The 23,340-nt window shown below is 51.0% G+C and overlaps 1 protein-coding gene across 1 annotated transcript in view; it reads left to right on the top strand.

The window, feature by feature from the left end:
• NXN (nucleoredoxin) overlaps positions 1–23,340 on the top strand; it is a 48,529-nt gene that overhangs the window by 23,692 nt on the left and 1,497 nt on the right. Inside the window, exons 2-7 of the mRNA XM_048966613.1 lie at positions 8,637–8,754; positions 10,161–10,294; positions 10,688–10,788; positions 11,069–11,175; positions 18,358–18,537; positions 20,952–21,076. Of these exons, the coding sequence (XP_048822570.1) occupies positions 8,637–8,754; positions 10,161–10,294; positions 10,688–10,788; positions 11,069–11,175; positions 18,358–18,537; positions 20,952–21,076 (765 nt within the window). The remainder of the gene's footprint in view (positions 1–8,636; positions 8,755–10,160; positions 10,295–10,687; positions 10,789–11,068; positions 11,176–18,357; positions 18,538–20,951; positions 21,077–23,340) is intronic.

Here is a 23,340-nt window from a genome sequence, read left to right as displayed (position 1 = left end):
GAAAGACAGCCACATCTGAGGAAGGCTGCTGCCAGTGCACAGCAGCATTAGGCATTCCATAAAGGAACACACACTTGGCTCTTTCTTCATACAGAATCCTCCTCCTTGTGCCAAAAAGACAAGGCTGTGCTCTACCATTCATCCCCTTTGGGTTCGGAGCTCAGCGGCGTCGCGGCACACCGAGCAGGCTGAAATCTTTCCTTCCAGCTTCCAGCTGGGTCTGGCTGTCGGAGGAGGTAATGAATACGCTGCATCTTATCTGACATTTCAACCGCCCCTGTGGGATTCGTGGTGTCATCGGTTTCTGACAGCGGCGTCTCGTTCCTGGCAGGTTCCCTTTGCACCGTGCTCAGTCTCTGTTTAAAATAGCAGCCTGGGGAGAAGGAGGCTGCTCAGTGGAGTCGGCGGTGGGGGATTGGTGTCCTAAATGCCATGTTGTGTCTGCACACTGACTGATGGACTCGCTTCTCCAAGAAGCCATTTATCTCGTGACTTCATGACTCGAGCCAGGATGGAGCTGGAGCTTCTGACCTTGCAACTGATTTATCACCGCTCCTTTTCTTCTTTTCGATTGGTTCAGCAATCTCAAAGCATCACTTAAGGCTGAAAATGAAGGTTTTCAGCCCCGAGGGCAGCCCTGACCTCTTGTCAATGAGATCGTGGTCCCAACCACACTGCTGAGTGTTGCAAAGCAAAGCTGCACTCCCGCCCCATTCTGCATTGCTTTCTACTTTCTTAGCTAATTCTGTGAAGAGTTTGAATAGAGAGTTCAATGGGCAAGCCTGTCCTGTAGAGGAGCGGTCAGGTGAGGAAAGGGTTTCTCTTTCTGCTGTACGCTGGCTTTTGCTGCTGTTTTGGTATTAGTTTAGCCAGAGCTGTGTTTAGGGTTATTCTAGTCTGGTTTTTAACATGTGCAGTTGATTAATTACTAATGCTGGCCTCGCGGTTGCATTTTCGTATTTGGACGTCACTGGCTTGGCTCCTGTCGGGTTTACATTTCCAACCTGCAGCCTTTCTGAGGAAGGATTGGGTTTCAGCTTGGGACAGAGGAGGAAGAGGGGAGTGCAGCAAGCCTGCACGGTGCATCCTGCAGCAGCTGCTGCCTTCAGGTGATGGCTGAGCCCCAGGTAGCCCCATGCTGTCACTGGAGGGGATCACTTCCAGCACATGGGGCTGGCTGACTCAAGAACACTGAGATTGCTAAGTGAATTACTTGGGGAGGCTGCAGTGAATGCAACTGCAGTGGCTCGACCCAGCGTGCTGTAATCATTCACTCCCAGAACCACTGGAGCTCCTGCAGGAACCTGTTTGCTTTCAATAGTGTGTATATTTGCAGTGATGCAAATGCTTTGTTTAGTGCAGCTTTGTGTAATGAAGTGTCACCAGTGATGCTGTGGATGAGCTATTTCATTCCAAAAGGTGCTGCATATTGAGCAGGTTTCCCATCTTCTGGTTGTTCTTCATATGTCAGCAACAGTAGGTAGATGCCTTCGTAATTTTACAGTGCTGTTTCTTACCATAACTGTGAGCTGTTCATTTGTACCCAGTTCAACGCTGCAGAGCTTCTGACTTTCTAGATGCTGTTAATTAGAGAGGCAGAAACTAATACATTTGGGCAAAGCATCAGCAAGTTGGGTCACCAGCACTTTGTGTGAGTGCATGCCAGCTCCAAGCTGCAGTAAACTTTCTCATTTTGTTTTGAGATCTGAAGGGTTGGCTAAATACGCTGTATTTCAGGCACTGTATCATTTCCCTGTGATATACATATACTGCTAAGACTCTTGGTATGACACTTCTTGGATAAAAGCTAAATTAGGTATATTTTTAAATGCAAACAAGTATAAAAATGACTTATCTGTCCCTTTGGCTAGATATTAGCGTTGGTGAAGATGCTACAGCTGGACAACCTGATCTTATTGTAGCTGTCCCTGTTCATTGCAGGGGTCTAGATAACCTTTAAGAGTCCCTCACAGCTCAGATGATTCTGTTATTCTATGCTAGCAAAATACTCCTCCCTTGCTTTGGTAGCACCTTCATTCTTCGGAGGCCATGCAAGCGTGGGAGCAGCGTGGTGGAGGCTGCCAGTCTGTGGGGTGTCCTGGGGCAGCTCGTGGCATCCTGAGGCTGTGGCTGCCCCGGGTTCCTTACAGCACCAACAAATGCTCTATTGTCTTCTCAGCAACGGTGTTGGTTTTTTTTTTATCTGATTGTGTAAAGTTCCCTTTCGGATTAAGTGCTGAAAACAAAACAGAAACCACACCAATACCTCATTGTGTTTATTAAACAACGGCAAAAAATCCCTGTGTCCCTGCCGATTTAAAAGGCTTTTGTGTTTGGTGGGAACTCTATCTAAACTTCGGGCTTTTCAAAAGTGTTTTCTTTCTTGGTGATCTGGGATTGCAGGGCATTTGACCTCACGATGACTATCTGCGCTGGATACCAGCTGCCTTCAAGTGAACGGTAGCAGCAAAAGTGAACGTGACCGATAGGAAATCCATGCTGCAGTGTTGAGGTAACTCTGGCAGCCAGCCTGCTCCGGATGACAGATGAGACCTGGGACCAGGAGAGACTCTGAACTTGCATTTGATGTCCCAAACCGACCACCCCACCCCTTCCCTTTCCTACAGACGGATGGAAAAATATCCCTTCCCCACAGAGAGAGAGAAATTATTATTTTTTCTTATTACCTTTATGTTTACATAGCTGTTTCTTACTTAGTGCTAGTCATCTGGGGGCACAATTTATAGGGGCCGTGTATGATACACTTCTACGTGTGTCTTGACTTTTTCTCACAAACATTTGAGCTCCCTCCATCCTTACTGCTGTTTGCGTGCATGTCCTGCTGCCTTACTGCCAGAGCTCTGCAAATGGGATGACAGAGAGCTGGCAGAACAGAGCTCAACCAGAAAGGTTGAGATCAGAGCCTTCAGCAACCAGTCCTGGCACGTGGCTGTCTGCTGGGTGTGCTGGACCGTGAGTAAATGTGTGTGAGGGTTTCAGATGCTGACAGACCTCCTGGGTCCTGCACCCGTCAGCGCTGTGGGTTTCTCGGTGAGCTCTGAGCCTCTGTTTTCCTGTGGATAAAGAAAGAACGCGTGATCTCTGGAAAGTAAAACATGGCTTACAAAATACCTGGAGGTACTTCGGTACAGATCTCCTGGTAAACAAAGTAAACAAAGTCATGCTCGTGAAGAAAAAAGCCATTTTGGAGGAATGCTTGTAGGAATATCTCCTGGTGTATGAAGTACGAGGAGCAGCCTGTCTCACAGCATCCTCCCTAAGTGAGCTGCTGGGTTGTTGTGTGGGCATTCAGGCAGGCGCTGCTTTGCTCTGCTCTCCCCGAGTGCAGCCGCTCGTTGAAGCCTGCGCACAGGGCAGGCCGCGGCTGCAGGCCCCGAGGCTTTGCTTGCCATAGATCATGTTAACCTCTCTTAAGTCCTGCTCAAATTAAATGTTTTCATATCAGATGTGGGTTGTGGAAGATCCAGTCTGTCAGCCTGAATGTGTGTCAGGAGGAAATGAGGCAGCTTGCGCTCGGAGTCTGGTGTGCGCGCCAGGGCCTGGCAGCCATATGCTGCTCTGCCCTAACAGCAAATGCTCAGATCTCAGCCGCCAGGGCTGCTTAATCCGGGAATTACTGCAGTAAGTGGGACGCTTCATTGGGAGCGTATTTTCTCACCTTGATGAAGGACAGCAGGGTGACAGAGGGTCCACCTGGACCCTCCGTGCAAATCCTGATGGGATTTAACAAAGCTTGGTTGCACGTGGCCATGGGACGGTGCTGGTGGTGGGGGCAGCTGCCACGTGCAGAACCCTGTGATGGTGGTGCTGGGACAGTGGCTGGAAACCAAGAGTGGTCAGAGAGAGGAAAATGGAGGAAACGATGCAATGGGAAGCATAGGGTTGTGCTGGCTGAGCCCCTCCTTGGTCAAGAATTTTGACCACTGTGCTCCTCGGAAATCCATAAAGACCTCTGCTGGCAGGGGCTTGGTCAAAAAACCCTAACAAAAGGGATTCCTTCTGCTTTACCTTGGAAGCTTTTGGCCTTGTGTGCAGCAGGGAGGAACGAAAGCTGCAGGCATGCAGCGGTGCCAGTCTCAGATGTGAGCCAGCCCCACAGCTTGCAGAGGGGCAGCTCTGACATTCAGCCTTTGGGGCTTTGGTTTTGGTTTTTGCTTGCACGGCTCATGCAGTTGGGCTGCAGCCAGCGGGGGGAAGCGCAGACAATTGCATTTACAGCAATCTTGTTGACTGCAATTCCAAATCCTCTCTCCTCGTTTTATTAATGAAGGAGACAACATCTCTCTCACCATTGCGTTTTGTAATTAGATTTTAATTTCCTTTTAGAGAGAAGCAGCAGCACCACAGCCATGAATTTATCTCAAGCCCACTTGTTTGGTCTCCTGTATGACAAGATCAGAACCTGGCAGACACCATCTGCCCCAAAACTCTCCCTTCTATACTCAGCTGAGTTTTGTTCCCTCACCATGCCCCCTTCCTACAGATTGGAAGGGAAGGGGAAGCCTTCTCCTGAGCTCAGCCTGAATCGCTGGGACAGGCGTTAAGTGGATTTAAATCCACGGGGTGAGGGAGCTGCCTGTTGTTCTGCAGTCTGTTGCTCTTCGCAGAGCCTGGGTGGCCCCTGGTGCTTGTAAACCCTTTAAGGCACGCTGTAAAAGCTGTGATTTAACATGGAGAGCGAGCCAGGACTGAAGGGTCCCTGCAGCGCGGGGCCGTGGGAGCGGGGCAGTGGGGAACGAGGGTGCTGTGGGCTTCGAGGGGCTGCAGCCTCCCCACTGTCCCTCTGCCACTGCAGGTTTCCTAGTTGTTATTCTCGTTTGCCACAGGAACTTTAGTCACCTTGAATGGCGTGTGTTCGTCAGCTTGTCCTCCTGGTTCACGTGTTTGTGAACTGATGTGCTTTGGAGTGAGGTATGGGGAGGAGAGGAGGAAATCCAAACAGGATTAGTTATGGTATCTTCGAGAAATGACGAGAGCTGTAAGAGCTGCAAAACACACAGAATTAATCTTTCCATGCCTTCTGGCACAGGCAGGTATCGCTGAAAGCTCCCACTTCTGGCTGGAGGCAGCTCTTTAAGCTATGGAGGATGGAAGTGCAGCATCTGTTGCAGTCCCAGTTTGCACAACAGTGGAAAAATGCAGCTACCAGGGGACTGGTGAGCAAACCTCCTGTGAAAGCAGGGCTGCATCCCAGTCCCCCCATGTTGCAGAGCTAACAGTTGTGTTTTATCTTTGCCAGTGTTAACCGCTACAGCTCAGAATTTATGTTCGTAAGTTAATGTGACCAGGGCTGATAAATCAATCAGCAGAACCAGAAATAGCGACCTGCAGCTGTTAGGAGAAGGAGTTCCCTTTTCCAGCAGTGTGTACTGAGCAGGAGGAGATTTCATCTGCCCCGGCCAGATTCCAGCCATTTTGCTGTGAACAAAAACCAGCCGTTTGCTAGCCGGGAGACCTCTGGTTTGACACCTTTATTGGGAAAAATTACTCCAGCATGCCTCAAGGTGAGACGTTTCCAAGTCCTCCAGGGATGAGGGATGTGGCACTAGTGTGGAGAGCTGCTGGTGACCAACGTGGATACTTTGTGCTGCTCTAGTGCCTGCGGTCTGGGATCACTGTCACCTGCCAGAGGGTAACAGGAGCTGGTTACAGCATTGCTGGTTACGTCCCTCCTCAGGTCCCAGATGGTTAGGACCCTCAAACCTCAAGTAATAAGTGGTGGTTTTAAAGTCTCTTGCAGCTGGTTGTGGATGGAGGCACGGAGAAGCCCCAGGACTGTGGTTTCCAACTCCTCCAGCATGGCGTGGTGATGCTTTGCATTATGGATAAGGTTACTGGTGGAATCCAGTGACTCTGTTTTTTCCGCTGGACTGCTTGACTTAACCACCTGCACAGGAGCCAGATCGGGTTCTGTAAAGCCAATCAGCCTACATGGCATCTTAAGAGAGGCTCCTTTTCCAGCAGGAATTTGGGGTTGAATGTTGAATTCAGCAGGCGTGCACAGTGATCGGGAGTGAGGAGCACTCGGAGAGGATCAGCTGATTTCAGGCTGAGCAGTCTGTAGATTATTTCCACATCTGTGTTAGCTTTGGCTTGATCCCACAGATTTGCAACAGCTGTTGGGAAGCGGAGCAGAGATCCCCTCTTTAAATGGATGATCAAATCCTCCGAGTGTGGAGTGCGTTATTTCTATGTCATCCTCTTCAAGACAGGAAAAACAGCTTTTAAATGTTGCTGAGGCAGCACTCAGCTCTGCTGCCTGAGCTATCATCCGATCTTCCTGCGGTTTCAGAGCCAGTCGTAATTTGCGTTCTGCATCCCACGCCTCGCCCGACACGTGGCCTTTGGAGAGCTGCACATCTGCCTGTCTTTGCCCAGATACCTGCACAACAGCTGCCTCTTTCCTCTTGGGCTCACCTTTCTGCACATCACCGACATGCCGTGTTGTGCCTGGGGGGTGACCGGCTCCCTGGATTTTCGTTGTTTAAGATACCTAACCAGTGCCAGGGTGCCTCTGGTGTCTCCCTGTATTTTAGTTATCCTGTGAGGGTATTGACTGCTACCAACAAAATGTTTAACATTCTGATTCAAGGGCAGAAGCAGAGGTGGCAGCAGGTGCCTCAGACGTAACACAGAGTGGTCTCCTCCATGAAGGGGTAGAATTAGAGGGAATTTGAATTCCAGCATTAAATACATGAGAAAATGATTGAGCCCGTTTCCCATCCAGGCTGCGTCCCTTCAAGTCTGACTTGCAGTACAAGGAGCCATTGGGCTCTGGAAGGCTGAGCCTGTGGGAATGGCCACCTCCATGGGGATGGTGATAAATCTTGGTGGTCATCCTTCAGAGCATGCAGTTCTCGATTCCAGTCAGCTTTCCTAATGCACAGCAGGGCCATCAAATCGGACTGCTCCAGTGTTAACAGTGCGCTCGTGTGCTTTCTGATACAGGCATCAAGATTAATATGGTTAATGCTTTGGGACCATTAATTTGCAATTCAAGGCTTTTATAACTGGCCTTAAAATGGCAACGTGATTCAGGTCGTCCTACAGGCAGTGATGTGTTTGTTCATCCGTGCCAAGCAGTGGTATGAATGACAGCTCTGGCAGCGTCAATAGCTGAGCAGCCTTTCTTCAAGGGGTGATTTGGGCCCCAGCTGCTGCTGCTGCACCCTCAGAAACCCCATATGGTTGCTTGGTAAGGGCTGCCAGGTCAGCTGGAGACCAGGGACCAACAGCCAGGTGTGTGTGTGCTCGGTCCATCCCAGCCAGAGTGGGTTTGGTTTGCTTTTACTCCGTGCTCTGGCTGCCCCTGCCCCCTTCCTTGGAGGCAGCGAGCTGATTCTGCCTGCTGGGCTCCTTCAGCCAAGCCAAACTGCTACAACACACTGCAGTGCCCTAAGGGAGCTGCTTTCCATATACAAAAGGCTTGGCGAAATGAAGTGAAATGTAAGCAACTCTTTGAGGAGAACTATCCAATTGCTAGTTGTAATTTCCTCGTTGTTTGCAGCACCCTATTATGTGCTTGTGATCCTTATAAAGAGCTCTCCCCCACCCTTTAAACTTCACAGAGTTGGATTTTACCTTCTGTGGTTTGACCACACTCACTGCAGGGGGCTGGTTTGCATTTAGTATCTTTTTTTTTTCCCCTTCTATGTGCCCAAAGCTATTTGGTTTGTGAATGAGCATTATGAATGAGTTGGCTTATCCCAGGAAATGTGTCTATTCGAAATTCAGGGCTGGTGGGCCAAGCACAGTACCATATATTTCTCTAGATCCTGGTAAATGGAAATCAGTAGCATCTTCTTTGATTGTGTTAACACTTTCCTTCAGAGCCAAGAGGATTTTGAATACACTGAAAGCGTGTTAGTTCTTGTAACTCTCTCAGATGGCTTTTATGTTGGAAAAACCATTAAGTATAGTGACAGTGAAACCTAAATGTGCTGCATAGACCCAAATGCTGTGGGAAGCAGCTGCAAAGCAAACTGGCCAGGAGACAGCAAAATCTGCATTGGGACATGCAGTGTGCAGCCATTCCAGCCTGCAGGGCTTTTGTTTGGGGTGGGCAGAGGACTGCAGCCAGGCTGGCAGCATGCAGTGCAGCCCCCAGGCTGATGCCAAACCCATTCAGTGGGAACAAAACTGGGAAGCCCCAGTTAGAGCAGAATCGTGTTTCTGTGTGTTGGCCTTGTTTTCAGCATGGCTGTGTCTTGGCAGAGGTTATTAAATTTATTTAATGAACGTCGAAATTGGAGAAGAGGAAGCAGCCAGGAAAGCATTACAAATTGCTTTAGAGCAGTGGCATTAAAAGTATTTGTGCTTACCGTATCTTCTAAGCAAAGCCCTCAAAGCACAGTACAGGGCTGGTAAGTTTTATCCCCTTTGACTTGCAGAGAGGCAGATGTGTTTGAAGGAGAAGCCTGTGCCTACATCCCTGTTCAAGCCTGCAGCAGGAGGCAGGCAGCGTGCAGTGGCTCCAGCATCGTCCTGCATCAACTCCATTTCTTTGCTTATCTCTGAGCCCTTGTCTAAAAGATGGTAGTGCCCCAGAGTCTTCCTGGTCACGCTGCCAAGCTTATCTCTCTTTTCTCTTCTTCTCCCCTCCCTCTGTGTTACAGCTGAAACTGTGGAACAAGTACAGAGTCTCCAACATTCCTTCCCTGATATTTATCGATGCCTCTACTGGGAAAGTGGTTTGCAGGAACGGCCTCCTGGTAATCCGTGATGACCCAGAAGGTAAGGCCTGTCGTCCTGCGCCCTAGATGCATGGCTATGCAATGCCTTGTTATTTTAGCACGCTCCAAATTGCCTTGGAGGTTTAAAAAGAACCCAACAAAACAACAAAAAGAGGAAACAAACAGCTATTGTCATACTTGACTAATCAAGGCACTGTATTATTTTCAGTATAACATTTTCTGCATCATTCCTGCCAGATCTTGTGTTTTGGTTTTCTTGTTCAGAAGAACAAAGACTTCCCCTCCAGGATTTTTGTCTGAAGTGCTAATGAGGAAAAAGACTAAGTGAAACACAAAGTTTAGATTTTCTGTGATGGAGGCACACAGAGAGAACCTGACTTTCTGTACCTCAGGAGCAGAATCTTTCCTGAATAGCGAGTGGGTGCTTATCAATGGCATCACAGCCTGTTAGGATGAGTTCTCCATTATTTGTAAATGAGACAGAAAAATGCTATTGCTCTCGATTCCCAAAGTTGTGTTGGGAGTTAATTTTAAATCCTTCTTAATTATATTTGTAAAAACTTAAATGTGCAAAATGCACACCCTCACTCACGTTCTGCAGACCTGATGTTCGGCTGTTAAACTGCCCATGCAAACATTCCTCCACGCAGTAGATACTGAAAATGGTGGCTGCTGGCAGGAACTGTGCAGCAAATACCAGTTATGGCCTGAGCCATCTGTGTTGCTTCCTCATCTCTGGCTGAATATCTCAGATCAATTTCTGTAGGAGCTGGCAGCAGATGATTCTGAGCATGTGTTTGCATGTATGCAGACATGCTTTATTTGGGGTGCAGAGGATTAGTGCAAGTTCTAGAAGTTTGTGTGCGTTCAACATGAGGAAAAAAAAATCAGTCCAGTGATATGGTTAATTGCTATGGTTAAAGCTTTAAATTTAGAGGAATTAGAGCTGTGATGAAGTGTCCTGCACCATCTGCTTCTCTGTTTGTGTAGAATGGCAGCTGGTTGGGAGGCAGGGTGGGTGCAAGGACTGCAATCAGCAAAGTGGCTTTAATCTGTAAGTGGCAAACAGTCTGCCTGTGTTCCTGAGCACGTACCACCTTGCCCCTGTTGTTTAAACAAACACTATGGATAAGGAAAAGATGCATTATCAAGCACAAAACCAGAGCAGAAGTTGCTCTGACTTGGGCAAGGATGCAGATACCTGTGGAGCAGAGGTCACTCCAGGTGCTCAAGGCAACACTGTGGTGGTGCCAGGGCAGTTGAGTAATTCTACATCCCCCTTTAATGGGGTGAGCCTCAATAGGGTCCCTCAAATAGCACCCCCCCGTATCTTTTCAAATGGCAGGATGGCTTTTTAGTGGAGCTTTTGAAGCTGTAAATGCTCCATATGCTTCCTATTTTGTATTTTGTATTTTTTTTTTCTACTCCCATCCCAACCCTCTCTAGGACTGGAGTTCCCGTGGGGGCCAAAACCCTTCAGTGAAGTTGTTGCTGGACCTCTGCTAAGGAACAACGGCCAGACACTGGACAGCAGTGCTCTGGAGGGCTCTCATGTCGGAGTCTACTTCTCTGCACACTGGGTGAGTGGTGGGTGCTCTGCAGAGCAATTGCAGTGAGCTCTGGGCAGCCCTTGGGCGAGGTGAGGAATCACTGCCAACCTCTGCAGAACCTCTGCAAGAGGCTGAAGACCTCAGGATGGTTGGTGCATGAGCAGTTAAGATGCCCTGGTCCTTTTGGTAGAAGCCAGCAGCATTACAATTGCATGACATCCTCATCTGACTCTTCAGAAGGGGAAGCATTTTGAAAGTGGGAGAGATTTTGGCAGCAATTTCAGGAGTTGGTGACCTCCTACCGTTAACACCAGCCACATCCAAAGCTGTTTCCTGGCTCTCCAGAAGAGAAGAGATCACGTTTGGCTTTTGGCAATGGCTCCATCATCTAGACAGTGTGCCCATGTGTGTGTTGTTTTGCAGTGCCCTCCCTGCCGAAGCCTCACACGGGTCCTGGTGGAGTCGTACCGGAAGATCAAGGAGGCTGGCCAGAAATTTGAGATCCTCTTCGTTAGTGCAGACAGGTAATGAAGCGGTACCTCTTGGTGCAGGCAGAGCTGACTGCCACACAGCAATCAGTCTTGGAGGTATTTTAATCACAAAAAGCGTGCTGCAGACCCTTTCTGGAGAAATTTGGGCTTGAAATTTAGTGCAGCTCACCCCAGGTTTGTGTTTCCCAGAGGCAGTTGCTGGTGGGCTTAGTGCAACAGGGAAAGGTCTTTGTAGGCCAGGTTTTCTATGAGGATAAGGGGTGTGTGAGGTAGTGGGGCAGCACTGAGGATCCTGCACTGTTCTGTTGCACAGGTCAGAGGATTCCTTCAAGCAGTATTTCAGCGAGATGCCCTGGGTAGCTGTGCCGTATGCGGATGAAGCCAGACGGTCACGCCTGAATCGACTCTATGGCATACAAGGTAGGAAAGGCCCTTCTGAGGTGCAACTCTCCTTTCTGCTGCTTTTGTTGAACGTTTGTGGTGTCTCCTCTTGTTTAACTAAAACAAGAAAATGGCAAAGCAAAGCGCAGTGCCCCCAGGCAGAGCTGCTTCGTGTTTCTGCTCTCTGCAAGCTCACATTCCTACCACCTGCCAGGCAGGCTGTTAATCGAAACAGGACTTCCATAAACAACCTAATTCTTCCTGGAAACTTGGAAGCTTTTTTTGGCTTGGATGTTTTTTACCTAATTACTGATTTATTTATTTTGTCTTTTCTTGAAGGTTTAAATTTCATTTTCTTGCTGTTTTATGTAATGCAAAGGCAGGCGATCATTCTCTGCAGAGGCTGAGGAAGATGGCATCTGGTTTATGTTAGCAGCATGAATTACAGAAGAGTGCATGTTTGATGTAAACCATGGCTTTGCCTTTACTGTATGCGTCTGTGCCAGAATCCAGCAGCCTCAGCTGCTCAGAGGGCAGGGAGAGGCTCTCTCTGTCTGGGTGTTTTGAGAGTGTCCCAGAGATGATAAAAGTTCCCAGCAGCCCTCCTGGGAACCGGTATGTTGTTGGTGCAGGGGATGAGGTGCACTGCAGAGATGTGAAAGGTAAATAGCTTGCAAGGAAGCTTCCATGTATACATCGAATTTCTCCTTGTACATAAGGAATTAGGAGACAAAGAGCCACCAGTCTTGCTGCAAACTGCGTGTTTCTCATCGTTTCAGTGCAACATCAACCAGGTGGGTGCAGGCTGAGGCAGGCAGAGAAACAGGAATGTTGCCAAAGGTGCCTGGGGACATCAGTGAGGGTCCATGGACCATCCTGGTGATCACGTTTTACCCTCCTGTATTTGCCTGCATCGCTTTTGCAAAGCACCAGCAGCAGCAGGGTCCCAGAGTGGCCAAACCTCTGAGTGCGTTCATTTCAGCTTATTCATCCATGTTGACTTTAGTGGGATAGTTTTGCTGATAAGAGCATTTGGCAGAAACCCAGCGAGCAGGAGAAACGATCCCTCTTCAGAATCCTCCCCAAACACCCCTTCGGGGGTGAGCTCAGGTGCCAACGCTGTGCTCTGTTCTCTGACCTCAAATCAAGAATAACTGTTAGCCTGCTTTAAATAGCCATCATTTTGCTTCTTAATTACCTTCCCACGAGGCAAAAGCTTTCCATGTTCATCTGTCTTTTCCCCAGCCTGCTCAAAACCTTCTCCAGCGCTGGTTTCGGTGGAGCCCTGCAGGACTGCTGCCAGTTTCGCTGGGACTTTCTGTAAATAAGGTGTCCAGACATGGATACTCAGCACTGAGCATGCTGTAGCCAGGGAAACAGTAACAACAGCCTTCCCTTTAACTTCAGCCGCTGTCTCCTTAAATGTCTCTCTTGGTTGTGTGCTGACCTGAAAATGTAAACATTTGCTGTTCCCATGTGCCCTGACCCTTTCCTCACTGACATAGCTCCCATTTTACCCCTCGTATTCCCACGTGACAGGGATGCTTTACTGGGGATGCTGATGCTGGGATTTGGGCACGTTTGACTGCAAACCCTACTTGTTCACAGTTTTTTCATAAAGTAGGAACCTCCCTACAAGGATGAAGTGTGATGGGCAGTCACATTGAAGTGTAGAGGAGGACTGGTTTATATGTTTTGGGGGGAACCTCCTCTGCTCCCAGCGGTTGCTGGGTTGTCACTTATTCCTGCACAGGCAATGACTCCTCATCCTCACAGAGCATTCGAGCAGTTTTGCTCTGTGAGTGCCTGCTTGGCTTCCCACATTTCCTGCCAAACTTGGACAACGCTGTGCTGCTCCAGCAGCTGCCTTTGTTCTCAGTCCTCACAGCACTGTGCAGGGAGCAGCATCCATGCAGCCCTGTGCAGCCCTGCTGGCCTCTGACACCAGGCATCCCTTGTGTAGGAGCACGTGCCTCGGGTTGTGTCTGCAGGGTGGCTTTTCCTCTGATTTTTCTCAGGCCAGCAGAGCCCTTCCTGGAGCTGGAACAACAAAAGAACTTGTCTTCCTGAACAGCTCTGGGCTGCTGGAAAGCAGCAAGACAGTCAGACCTCATGTTGTTTTAGTCCTGTGTTGGCCCCTACAGCATTCAAATAAGTCAGTGTAAAATGTAAGTTGAGTTATTGGCCTTTATTTGGGTTGACCTGAATGCTTCTATTCATAACCCACGTGCAGTCAGTGGGCTGTACCATACCCACCTATATTAAATTGCTTCTGGGTGCAGCACTGTCTTGAGAGAGAGTTGTTTCTCGTATCACAGCTTCTTATAAGGAATTCTCCATTGTGTGCTTCTGTGTGGCTGTCATAGATGAAGTCTCCTAACTCTCCTTTTTGGGCAGGGACTGGTAATGAATGCTGTACTTAGATGGGAATTGTCCTTTATTGCCATGTCCTAGGAGAGATTTTGTGATCCTGGAAGTTTCCTGCGGGATGCATTGCAGCACTGTGGGATTTGCAGTTACCTGGGGGAGCTTCAGAGACCTGTTGTTTCAGCCCTGGGCTCTGTTCCAGACACCCTCTGGTCACTCCACAGCCCAGCTGGGAAGTCATGGCCAGGAGAGGTTTCCTGTGCTGGGTTTCTGAAGCTTTCTTCTAAAGAGGTCAAAAAAAAAAACCCCAGCAATAAAACCCCAGTGTTGTGTTCTCCGAGCGTTTTATTCACGGTGATTTTGATTGCTCAGCCAGCAGACTTAATGCAGATGAGATTTCCATGTCGGATATGGGTTTTAATATATAAATAAATGCATTGCCAGGTTCAGTAACAAATCATTTGGCCCCCATGTTTTCGCAAAACGCTCGCCTCGTGGGAACTGAATCCATTTTCTAATGCGTAGAGTCAAACTGAGCCCGTCTATGCTAATTCTCATCTAAAGCTTATACAATATTCATTGCAGAACGTCTGATCTATGATTCTTCTTGATAACTAAATTCTGGTGTTATGACTCACGGCAATTACCAGAGCCCCCAAAAGGCTCTAAAATAACACGTAGTGGCTGTAGGTGAGTAAGGGGGGGGGGGGAAGCACCCAGGTTAGCAGGTGTGGGTTTGTTTAAGGCTTGGTGGTTAAGGATGCCCAGCCAGAGATGCAGGGGAAGGAGCTTAGGAGACCAAGAGAGTGCTCAGTATGCTCTGGGGTGGCCGTGGCAACAGGGACAGATGCACTGCAGCAACCTCAGCCTTCACCGTATGGATCCAGAAAGGAAAGCAGAGCTTTGTGGTTGATGAGGAGCTTCTGATGCCAAATGAAAGGTGAAATTTATGGATCCTGCATGTCACGTGGCTCTCAACAGGCTGCAAATCGTGAAATCGGCCTCAAGATTTCAGATGTGTTATTGGCATTCCCAAAAACGTTAAAACACAGGGTGGTTTATCTTAGAGTCTTATTTTTTGAGTCTTGGAAGTTTAAGCAGCTGGGTGCTTTGGTGCGTGTCTGCATATGCAGATCTAACTGTTCTGAATAGCAGATGAAATCACTGGTGTCTGTGGGGTAGCACTGACAGAATGACCTGTGTCTAAAGCAGGCCCTGATTATTCCCAGGTCAGACAGGCTCCTTTGCAGCCTGCTTCAGTCTGCTGGACTTCAGGGCTTGCTGGCGAAAGGAGGTGCAGGAAGGGCTGTGGCCTTGCTGAGAGCTGATCCCACAGACCCAGTGCTGTGGGCTGGCTGGCTGCATCTCTCAGATAATGCAGGTCTGGAGGGGACCAAATAGCAGGCATCCAGGGTGAGGATGTGAATCGTAAATGGATGAAGACCTGAATTATGTGGGGTGCTGATCATCATGTGCTTCTCTTGGCTTCAGTAGTATTTCTGATGCTTTGTGCCTTGCAGGGTAGGGACAGAGAGAGTTTTCCCAATTGCTTCCACTCTGTTTAACCTCTCCCTACCCTGGAGCTATTTTGAATACCAGAAGGTAATGAATAAGATTTTCTGTGATAGAAAATCTCTTTCTTGGCATTCCCTTAGGATTTGCAAGCCCAGCCATCACGCTGTGTTACTGTGCAGCCCCTGCAGCTGACCCAGCAAGTGCAGCCCCGTGCATGGGAGGAATGTGAGCAGCCCTGTCTGGGCTGGAATGAGGGGAATGCAGCCGCTCGCCTGGACCTGCAGGCAGGCTGGGACAGACAGTCAGCCGTGTATTTCCTAGAGAAATGCCTAGAATTCAGAGGGCTCGTGAGTAACCCACTGTTGTATAGGACGACAGTGCCAGGAGGCAGTAGTAGCACGCTGGTTTCTCCTGCACGGAAAATGATTTGATCGAGTATTTCTAATAAACGTGGCTTGAAATGAACCTTTGGGCTTAGAGGCGAGGGTAGGAAGATTTGTTGTGTCAGTTTGCTGCTGTGATTTGGAGGCTGTTGCTGGGTGGATGAGGAAATGCCTGATAGCAATTGGGTTGAGCACTGAGTGATGAGTATCTGACAGCAGAGCCTGCTGCTGACACTGGCTGCCTGGCCCCTGTCTCTTGGGGCCCGGTATCAAATTGTCTCCCTTTTCCTTCCTTTCGGGATGTTTTTTTATGTCCTTTATGACAGAAAACAGTGTTTTTCCCAGATGAAATCACCAGCATGAGCCACTCCTGTTGGCTTTGACCACCAGCTCCTGCAGCTCCATCCTCCTGCAGGTCAGGGGCAGCCATCAGCAGTCAGTGCAGAACGAGCCTTGCAAAAGCAGCATCTCACTGACATTCAGCACCATTCACCCCCAGGGCCACACTGCAGGGGCTTGCCACAACTGTCAGTTCTGGGGCCTGGAAGCCACCTATATGTGCTACTGGCTGGGACAGTCACCAGCTGGTGTCCCCTGCACAGTACCTGGTCAGATGTTGGGAATTGACTTGTGCTAAATCTCAGCTGCATGCAGCCACTCCTTGCTTTGTCCCAGCCAGCAAATCCCAGGGCCAAGGCCCCACAGCCTGCAGAGCCAGCAGCCCACTGCCTTCTGGTGAAACCTTGCCTTTATTCCCAACAGTTTGACTTGTGTGTCGTTAGAGCAGAGCTGCAGCTGGTCCTGATGTGAAAAGCTGCAGTTCTTCTGAGCCTGTGTCACATCTGCTGTGTTTTTCTAGCTTGTGCTTAAGGCTTCCTGGGAGAGCTGTCTTAAGACGTTGCTGCAGCCAGGTGGGATTGAATGAAAGCATCATTAAAGCCGTGCTCTCTGCAACCAAGAAGAAAAGTCCCTTAGCAATTGCTGGGATCCCTTTCTCTTCTCATACCTATCCTGGCTGTGTTTTCAGGTTCTCATTTTAGTGCACTCCTCATAAGGCTTTTGTTTTATCCTTGGGCTTTCCAGCCCTATAGCTCTGGGCAGAATGGTGCTCTGGCCTAAATTGGCACTCTCTGCCACATAGCCACACATTATTCTCAGGAGAGAGGGGCTATGCCACATCTACCCTTATCTGTCTTTGTATAGAGGGACATATTTAACTGATTATTTCTCTGGTTTTAGTTTGTTTCTTTGTTTGTATTCCATGGATGAAGCAGAACATGCGTTCCTCCCTCTCCCAAGGGCTGCTGCAGAAATAAACAACTCAGGACCCCCATCCTGCAGGCAGGAGAGCACTCAGCCTGGCTGTACTGGGGCTGGAGGAGCTGCATTGTGCTCAGCAATGAGCGGCTCTGGGCCCCAGCTGGGGAAATCAGCTTGGATGAGTGCCAGTGATCTGCAGGCCGGCACTGGTGTGAGGGATTCTCAGTTTCCCCATCTGCTCCCACGCTGTCCCCTGGCAAGGACGTGGCCCTGCCCAGAGGTGCTGGCAGCATCCTATGGGCTGGCAGCACAGCCAGGGAAGGCTCAGCGCATCCATGTGCATGCACTCATCCTGAATCTTGCAGTTTTGGTGTGCACCTACATCCGTTTGTTGGATGCCAGCTTTCTGCCCTAGACAGAAGGCCCTTTTTTGGGTTAAGGGCACAGCTCTGCATGGTCCCTGTGCCATCTGGTGTTGCTCAGCTCCAGGGGACAGTAAATAATGGTGCGTTCTGCAGTCTGAGCAGCTGCTGGTGCACACGCAGCTAGAAGTGCGATGTGCAAACCCAGCAGGACAGCATTTTTAATAACTTAGGAGCCGGCTCCAAAGTAATAAAAGGTGAAATAATTACTTGCAAAATTGATTTGAAGTGCAGGAAGTATCCAGTAGCTCTGCAGCCCTGTGCCTGTGGAGCTTTCCCCACAGCTGCAGTGCTGTGCTGGGGCAGGAGCTGCACAATCATTGGAGCAGGGTCCCAGCATCACATCCCCTTGGTCCCCTGGGGGCTTGGGGAGGGAAGGAGCAGCACAAATGAATTAGCACTGAGCTTAACTTCCCCTTCTCTTAACCGCTGGGCTGGTGGTGCCAGCAGAGCTCCCAGCTCTGTTCCTGCTCAGTGCACCAGTTCCTTGGAGCATTCCCAGTAAGGACCAGTAGTTCTGTTTGGCCATTTCATTCAGTGAAGGCTGTGCTTGCTGTGCAGCTGCCTTCTGCTCCTCAGCCTTTCATCAGCTGGGGACCTCAGGTGTCTGCCTCTCCATACACAGAATGGTGTCCCAGCCATGTAACATTCGTGGCCTGCTGGACCCAGATGTGTGCTGTGAAAATGATGGGATGATTAATTCTGTGTCGGAAGGGGTGTGGGGGGTTCATGAAGGAGTTCATGGCTGCTGAAATGTGGGCTTCTGCTGGGAACAAACACACCCTGCTTCCTGGCTGCTGCTGCTTGCAGCCTGCCTTGCCACGAGGTTTGCTTGTGATGCTTTGAACCACGAGTCTCCAGGCTGGGGTGGTGATGTGTGTGTGCTGAGCTCTGCTGTGCACACGGGAGAGAATTCTGTCTATGCTTTGTGAGATGCAGTGAGCTTTTGAGGAGGGTCCTGTCTGCTGTGCCACAGGTTGTGTGCAGGAACATCAGCGTCAGGCAGCAGCAAGTGACCTCTCCCTGTAGTCAGACAGGAAAGGAAGGCGATGCCGGAGCCTGTCTTCCAGCTTCCTGCTCTGGCTCCTCAATTACTGCTCTCCCAGAGCAGAAACAGGATCCAGGGATCCCGCTTCCCATCACATAAGCTGCAGTGGCTGCACTGACGCTGGGCTCCTGCCAGATCAGAGGCAATAGGACGGATCCTTTTCCCCACACCCTTTTACTCCCATATTAGCACTTTGGCACTAATCCCTGTTTTTCTCCTATCACAGGCATCCCAACACTCATTGTGCTGGATTCCCAGGGAGAGGTGATCACACGGCAGGGGCGGGTGGAGGTGCTGAATGACATCGAATGCCGAGAGTTCCCCTGGCACCCCAAACCTGTGCTGGAGCTGACGGACTCCAACGCTGTGCAACTGAACGAGGGCCCCTGCCTTGTTCTCTTTGTAGGTATGGAGCCAAATGCTGGCAGGGAGGGGTCTGTGTGCTGCGAGGGCTCTGCAGCTTGCTGCCTCCCCTCTGGGGATTCAAGAGGGTGACAGTCCTTGAACTTGCTTCCTAATGGAGTGTAGGCTGCTTGCCGCTCACAGGGGTTTGCCAGAGGCATGCCCATGACACAGCTTGCCCGTGTCTGCACCTCCAACTCTGCAACTCCAGCCCTGCAGCGAGACATGCTGAAGAGCAGCCATTTGCAGCAGAGAGGAGCTGTCATAAAAGACGCTTTAGTGGTGGCTGTGGTGAGGCATGCTAATGAACATTGAAGAGTGCTGGAAATGCACTGGTGGTGGCTGAGAGGAGGAAGGCCTTTTCTGGAGCTGATACCTGAAGCTTGGGAGGCAGAAGAGTTATAGCTGTATGCTGGCAACTGCAGCTCAGGGCTTGAATTCCATGGCTGAGCAAGGTTTGTTGGTTCTTGAGTGTCCCCCCTACATGGGGATCTGGCTGCAGGACAAAACAGACTTCCCCTCCCAAGCTGGGGTTCCTCTGCTGCTGCTTACCCACCCATGAAGCTCAGCTGTGGCTGGAGATGGGCCTGGAGCACAGCTGGGTTGTCCTAGTCCTTCCTCTCCAGCAGGAAATGGTGAAATCTCACCAGTGATCCCAATGAGCAGAAGAGCCCAGTGGGGAAGCTGCACTTGCCCTGATCAGAGTGCAGTGGGTTTGCTGAAGAGCCTGTGTCACCCCGAGCCTGCTTGCCAGGCACTGGAGCGTGCTGGGGGCTGCTGGGACGCAGTCAGGGCTTGTGTCCTGCTTCCTCATGCCCCCTTTGTTAGCGAAAAACCCTTTTCTGCAGCATTTATGATGTGTTTCTTGCTCTTTCCCTTCCTCCCTTTCAGATTTCCTTTTGACCCTGATTATTTATTCAGTAGAACCCAGCAGGGGATGTGAGCACTGAGCCAAAAATACTCTCCTCAAGCTGGGAGGACTTGCTCTCCACGCTGAGTGTGATTGATGGGGGCTGTCGCTGCAGGCCTCGAGAAAGAGTTATTTTTGTATTGCTCTGAGCAAAGTTTTTCTATCACCTTTCTGCAAACAGCGGCCAGGGCTCTCGCCTGGGTCCAAGGGGATGCTCAGCCTTGGTGAAAGCTGCTGGTGCTGCACTAAGTTGTGCACTGGGAACGTGGGGATGGAGGCTTCTGGCCAACCTGTGTCCAGCTGAGAGACCCCCAGCAGCAGTGTCCTTGCTTTTTGGGGCAGTGCAGAGCTCAGTTGTGCTTTCCGTGTTGAGCTGATGTTGGGGTCACCTGGAGACAGCAGCACCCCCAGAAAGAAGCAGCCTGAGGCACTGGGAGGGACGTGGGATTTGCTGAGTGCAGTGTGTGAGGTCGGGGCTGTGTCAGTGGGCTTAGCAAGAATCGGGGGTGAATAAATGCTGAGCGATGTACATCTGCCGCTGGAGAGTTTAGGGCTGGGTTAGCCAGAATGTTGAGGGCTGGTCTGGAGTGCAGCCAGCAGCGTTTGTTAGCAGAAAAATCAATCACTGCATAAGCCCCACAGCTCTAAGTATTTATCTCTGTCGTCCACACAGGACACATCCAACAATGCAGCATGCAGTGTCCTCAGCGTTCTTGTCTTTGCTTGAAGAAGCCAGGGAGGAGGTGGGGAAGCACTGTGCAAAAGCTCTGGTACTGGGAAGTGCCCACAGGTGGTTCCAGGGGTTCACACAAGCTGCACACTGCCAGGCAACAAGGAGCCTGTTTTCTTGGCTTTTTTTTTTTGGTTTTTGTTTTAATGATTTATTATTATTTTTCTCGCTGAAAGTTGTCCCCAAATTGAAATCGTTTCATCTAGGTGCTGCTCAAGGACGCTGTCTCTCTTCTCTCCAATTCAGTATTTGAACTTCAGCGGTGGCTGGCATTTGATTGATGTTTCCATCTCTTTCTACTCTACCTCTGGCAAATCAAAGCTGCCTTTACAGAGCCGCCACCGCGGAGACTCGAGCAGAAAAGCTGCTGAGCTGCCGTCCCAAGGCGGAGGGATGGTGGGTGGCGGGCAGGGTGGCAGGCAGCTCATTCGTTTGGTCTTCAAAACAGCCCGACCTTTTCAAGCTGCACACCAGCTTTGTTGCTTCTGTTTGTCCCTGTGCTGCAGCAGCAGCAGCACCAAGGGAGCAAGCGGTGAAGTATTTTGGGAGCGGGCGCTGCTCTTCTGTTACATGTTTCCCTGTCTCACATGAAAAGTGCAATTCAGCTGCTCCCTAATTGCTACACAGCCGCATGGCTTTGAAGTTGCTGCTGTGTGTTCAGACTCCTATTTCCTCCTTGTTGCTGCTGTGGGGTAGAGCTGCCCGTGCCCCGGGCTGTTTGCATCTGTTTGATCCTAACCTCCTTTTTGTATCGTCTCCCCACGTCTGTGCCCTGCAGATTCAGAGGATGACGGAGAGTCGGAGGCAGCGAAACAACTGATTCAGCCCATAGCTGAAAAAATCATTGCCAAGTACAAAGCCAAAGAGGAGGAGGCACCGTTGCTCTTCTTTGTGGCAGGCGAGGTAAGCAGGAGGGGAACGTGAGGGCTCCCTGCAAGCACAGGGCTGCATCCTGCGCTGCTGGGGCTGGTGGAAACAGAGCAGTTTCCATCCTGTGTGCTGCTGAGCCACGGGCCTCAGGATGTGAGCTGGATTGGGTAGTGCTGTCTGCTCTCCAGGTGGGTAAACTGAGACACGGAGCTGCAGCAACTCGTCATGGAACTCAGCTGAGCTGAGTGCAGCCACGCAGCCTGGGTTGGATTCTAGTAGCTGAGGGATTCTTTCCCAAGTTTTGCTGTAGGTTGCCCTCAGTACTTTGAGTCTTGGGCTTGTACAAAGGTGGGAAAGCCTCAAGGCCAGGAAGGGAACTGGTGGGGACAGGCAGAGATGGGCGCTGGGAGACAGGAGTGGGTGGCAAGCTCCCACGCTGGGGCTCCCAGCTCCATGCGGCCACTTCAAACACTGGGGCCATGTGTGCTGGCTGCATGGGCAGCACTCCCAGTCAGTCTCTGCTTTCAGTCTGTTGGCAGCCAGGTCAACCTGGCTGTGCTTCCCACCTCACTGCAGTGCTGCTGCTTTTCTTGCCACCCTGAGTGAAGGGAAGGGACTAACACTCCAGCCTCTTCCCTAATGGGCTGGCAGCTGCCCAAAGTCATCGCGGTGGTGCCAGCGCGAGCTGGCAGCATGGGCTCTGCTGGGAGCTGGGCCAGGCCAGCCCAGGCTGCCTGGAAGGGGAGAGGCTAGCAGAACAGAGCCCTCCCACGTCGCTGGAGAGGGTTTTCCTCATCCCAGCTTTGAAGTGAGGGACCCCAGGGTGCATTCACCCAGTTGATGGGGCAGCCCCTGGCTGTGGTGTAGGATGAGCCTGGCCTGCAGCTGGTTTGCATGCTACTGCCTGCCCAGTTCCTGTGGAGGCAGCCCCGATCCCATGGGGAGGGATGATTTCTGTGCCGTGCAGATAATGCTGGACAAAACTGCCTTTGGGAATGGGCAGGGGCTGCCTGCGGAGCAGATCTGCAAGGCCTGAGGTTTGGCTGCTGTGCTGTAAGGTGCTTTGTCACAGCACTCCCTCCTCTTGGGCTTCACCCACCCTGTGCGAAATGAGTGTTTCCCAAGCTGTCACGCTACTGGTGGCTGGACTGGGGCTGGGAATGTGGTGCAGAGTGCCCAGAGCCAGGGTTCTGCTCTTGGCCTTCAGGGAAGCGGGACACTCTTGTCCTGTGTGTAGCATTTCACCCTTCTATAGGCTTGCAAACCGGACAGGTTTTGCATCAGGCTCTAAAAAAGCTCCTGGCTCCCCTCCTGTGGGACCCAGGAAGGTGGGAACTGCCAAGCTGCTGTGCGCTTGCTCGCCCGCCCGGCCTCCATGCTCACGTCACAGCCGCAGTGCGCACCAGCGGGTCCCCCGGAGCCGCCCAGCACACAAAGAGGCCTGCGATGCTGCACCGGGCTCCCCCCACACTGAGCCCCCCCCACCACCACCCACAGCCCCTTGGGCCCCCTCCACCCAGGCACTTGTGCTCCCATGGCCGTGACGGGTCTCTGAAAGTCCCAACTCGGCCCCACGCCCTTGAATGAGTCTCTTGTTGGAAGGGTTCTATGGTGAGGGTCTGGGAGCTGCCCCCCTCCCCCAGAGCCTGCGAAGCGTTTTCCTCCTGCTTGCTGGCTGCAGCTGAAACATTGCTGCTATTCATGCGGCTCCCGACATCCCTGCGGCAGCAGGGCTGAAGAATGGGGAGCATCCGGCACGTCCCATTCATCCGTCACCTCAATAGCCCTGGCTGCTGGCCTCGGGTCTCCGTTGGCCCCAGTGCACAATGCAACCAGGCCGCGGCCAGAGCAGGCGCCTCCCATTCCTCTGCCAGCGCCTTTGGGCCGGTTTTGCATTGATTAAAAGGTTTCAGTTGCTTTGCAGCGATCACATAAAGGACGAGGCATCCCAACACCTCGGCTCTTGGCTGGTCCCAGAGGTGGGAAGCGCTGGGGGCCGAGGTCACGGGCCCAGCCCTGCTCTCCCTTCCCTGCCACGTGGTCCTGCGCCAGAAAACCCTGCAGTGGAAGGGGAGGCGCGATAGGAACCACCCTGCCGGCCGCCGCCCCGTGCTGCATTGCTCCCAGCCGCCTCTGGATTCCTTTATTTCCATCGCTGCTGTTGGAAAACTGCTCAGAGAAATGCCCGGTTTCAATGACCAGGCAATCTGGACGCGGCCCCTGTGTGTCCCCACATTTCCCTGCCATGCTCAGGAAATCAATTGCCCCAGCACCGACATTTGAATTCCACAGCCCCA

Source organism: Lagopus muta, chromosome 20 (assembly GCF_023343835.1).
Source record: "Lagopus muta isolate bLagMut1 chromosome 20, bLagMut1 primary, whole genome shotgun sequence".
In the NCBI taxonomy this organism is placed as follows: Eukaryota; Metazoa; Chordata; class Aves; order Galliformes; family Phasianidae; genus Lagopus; species Lagopus muta.
This window is presented reverse-complemented; position numbering and strand designations above follow the sequence as displayed.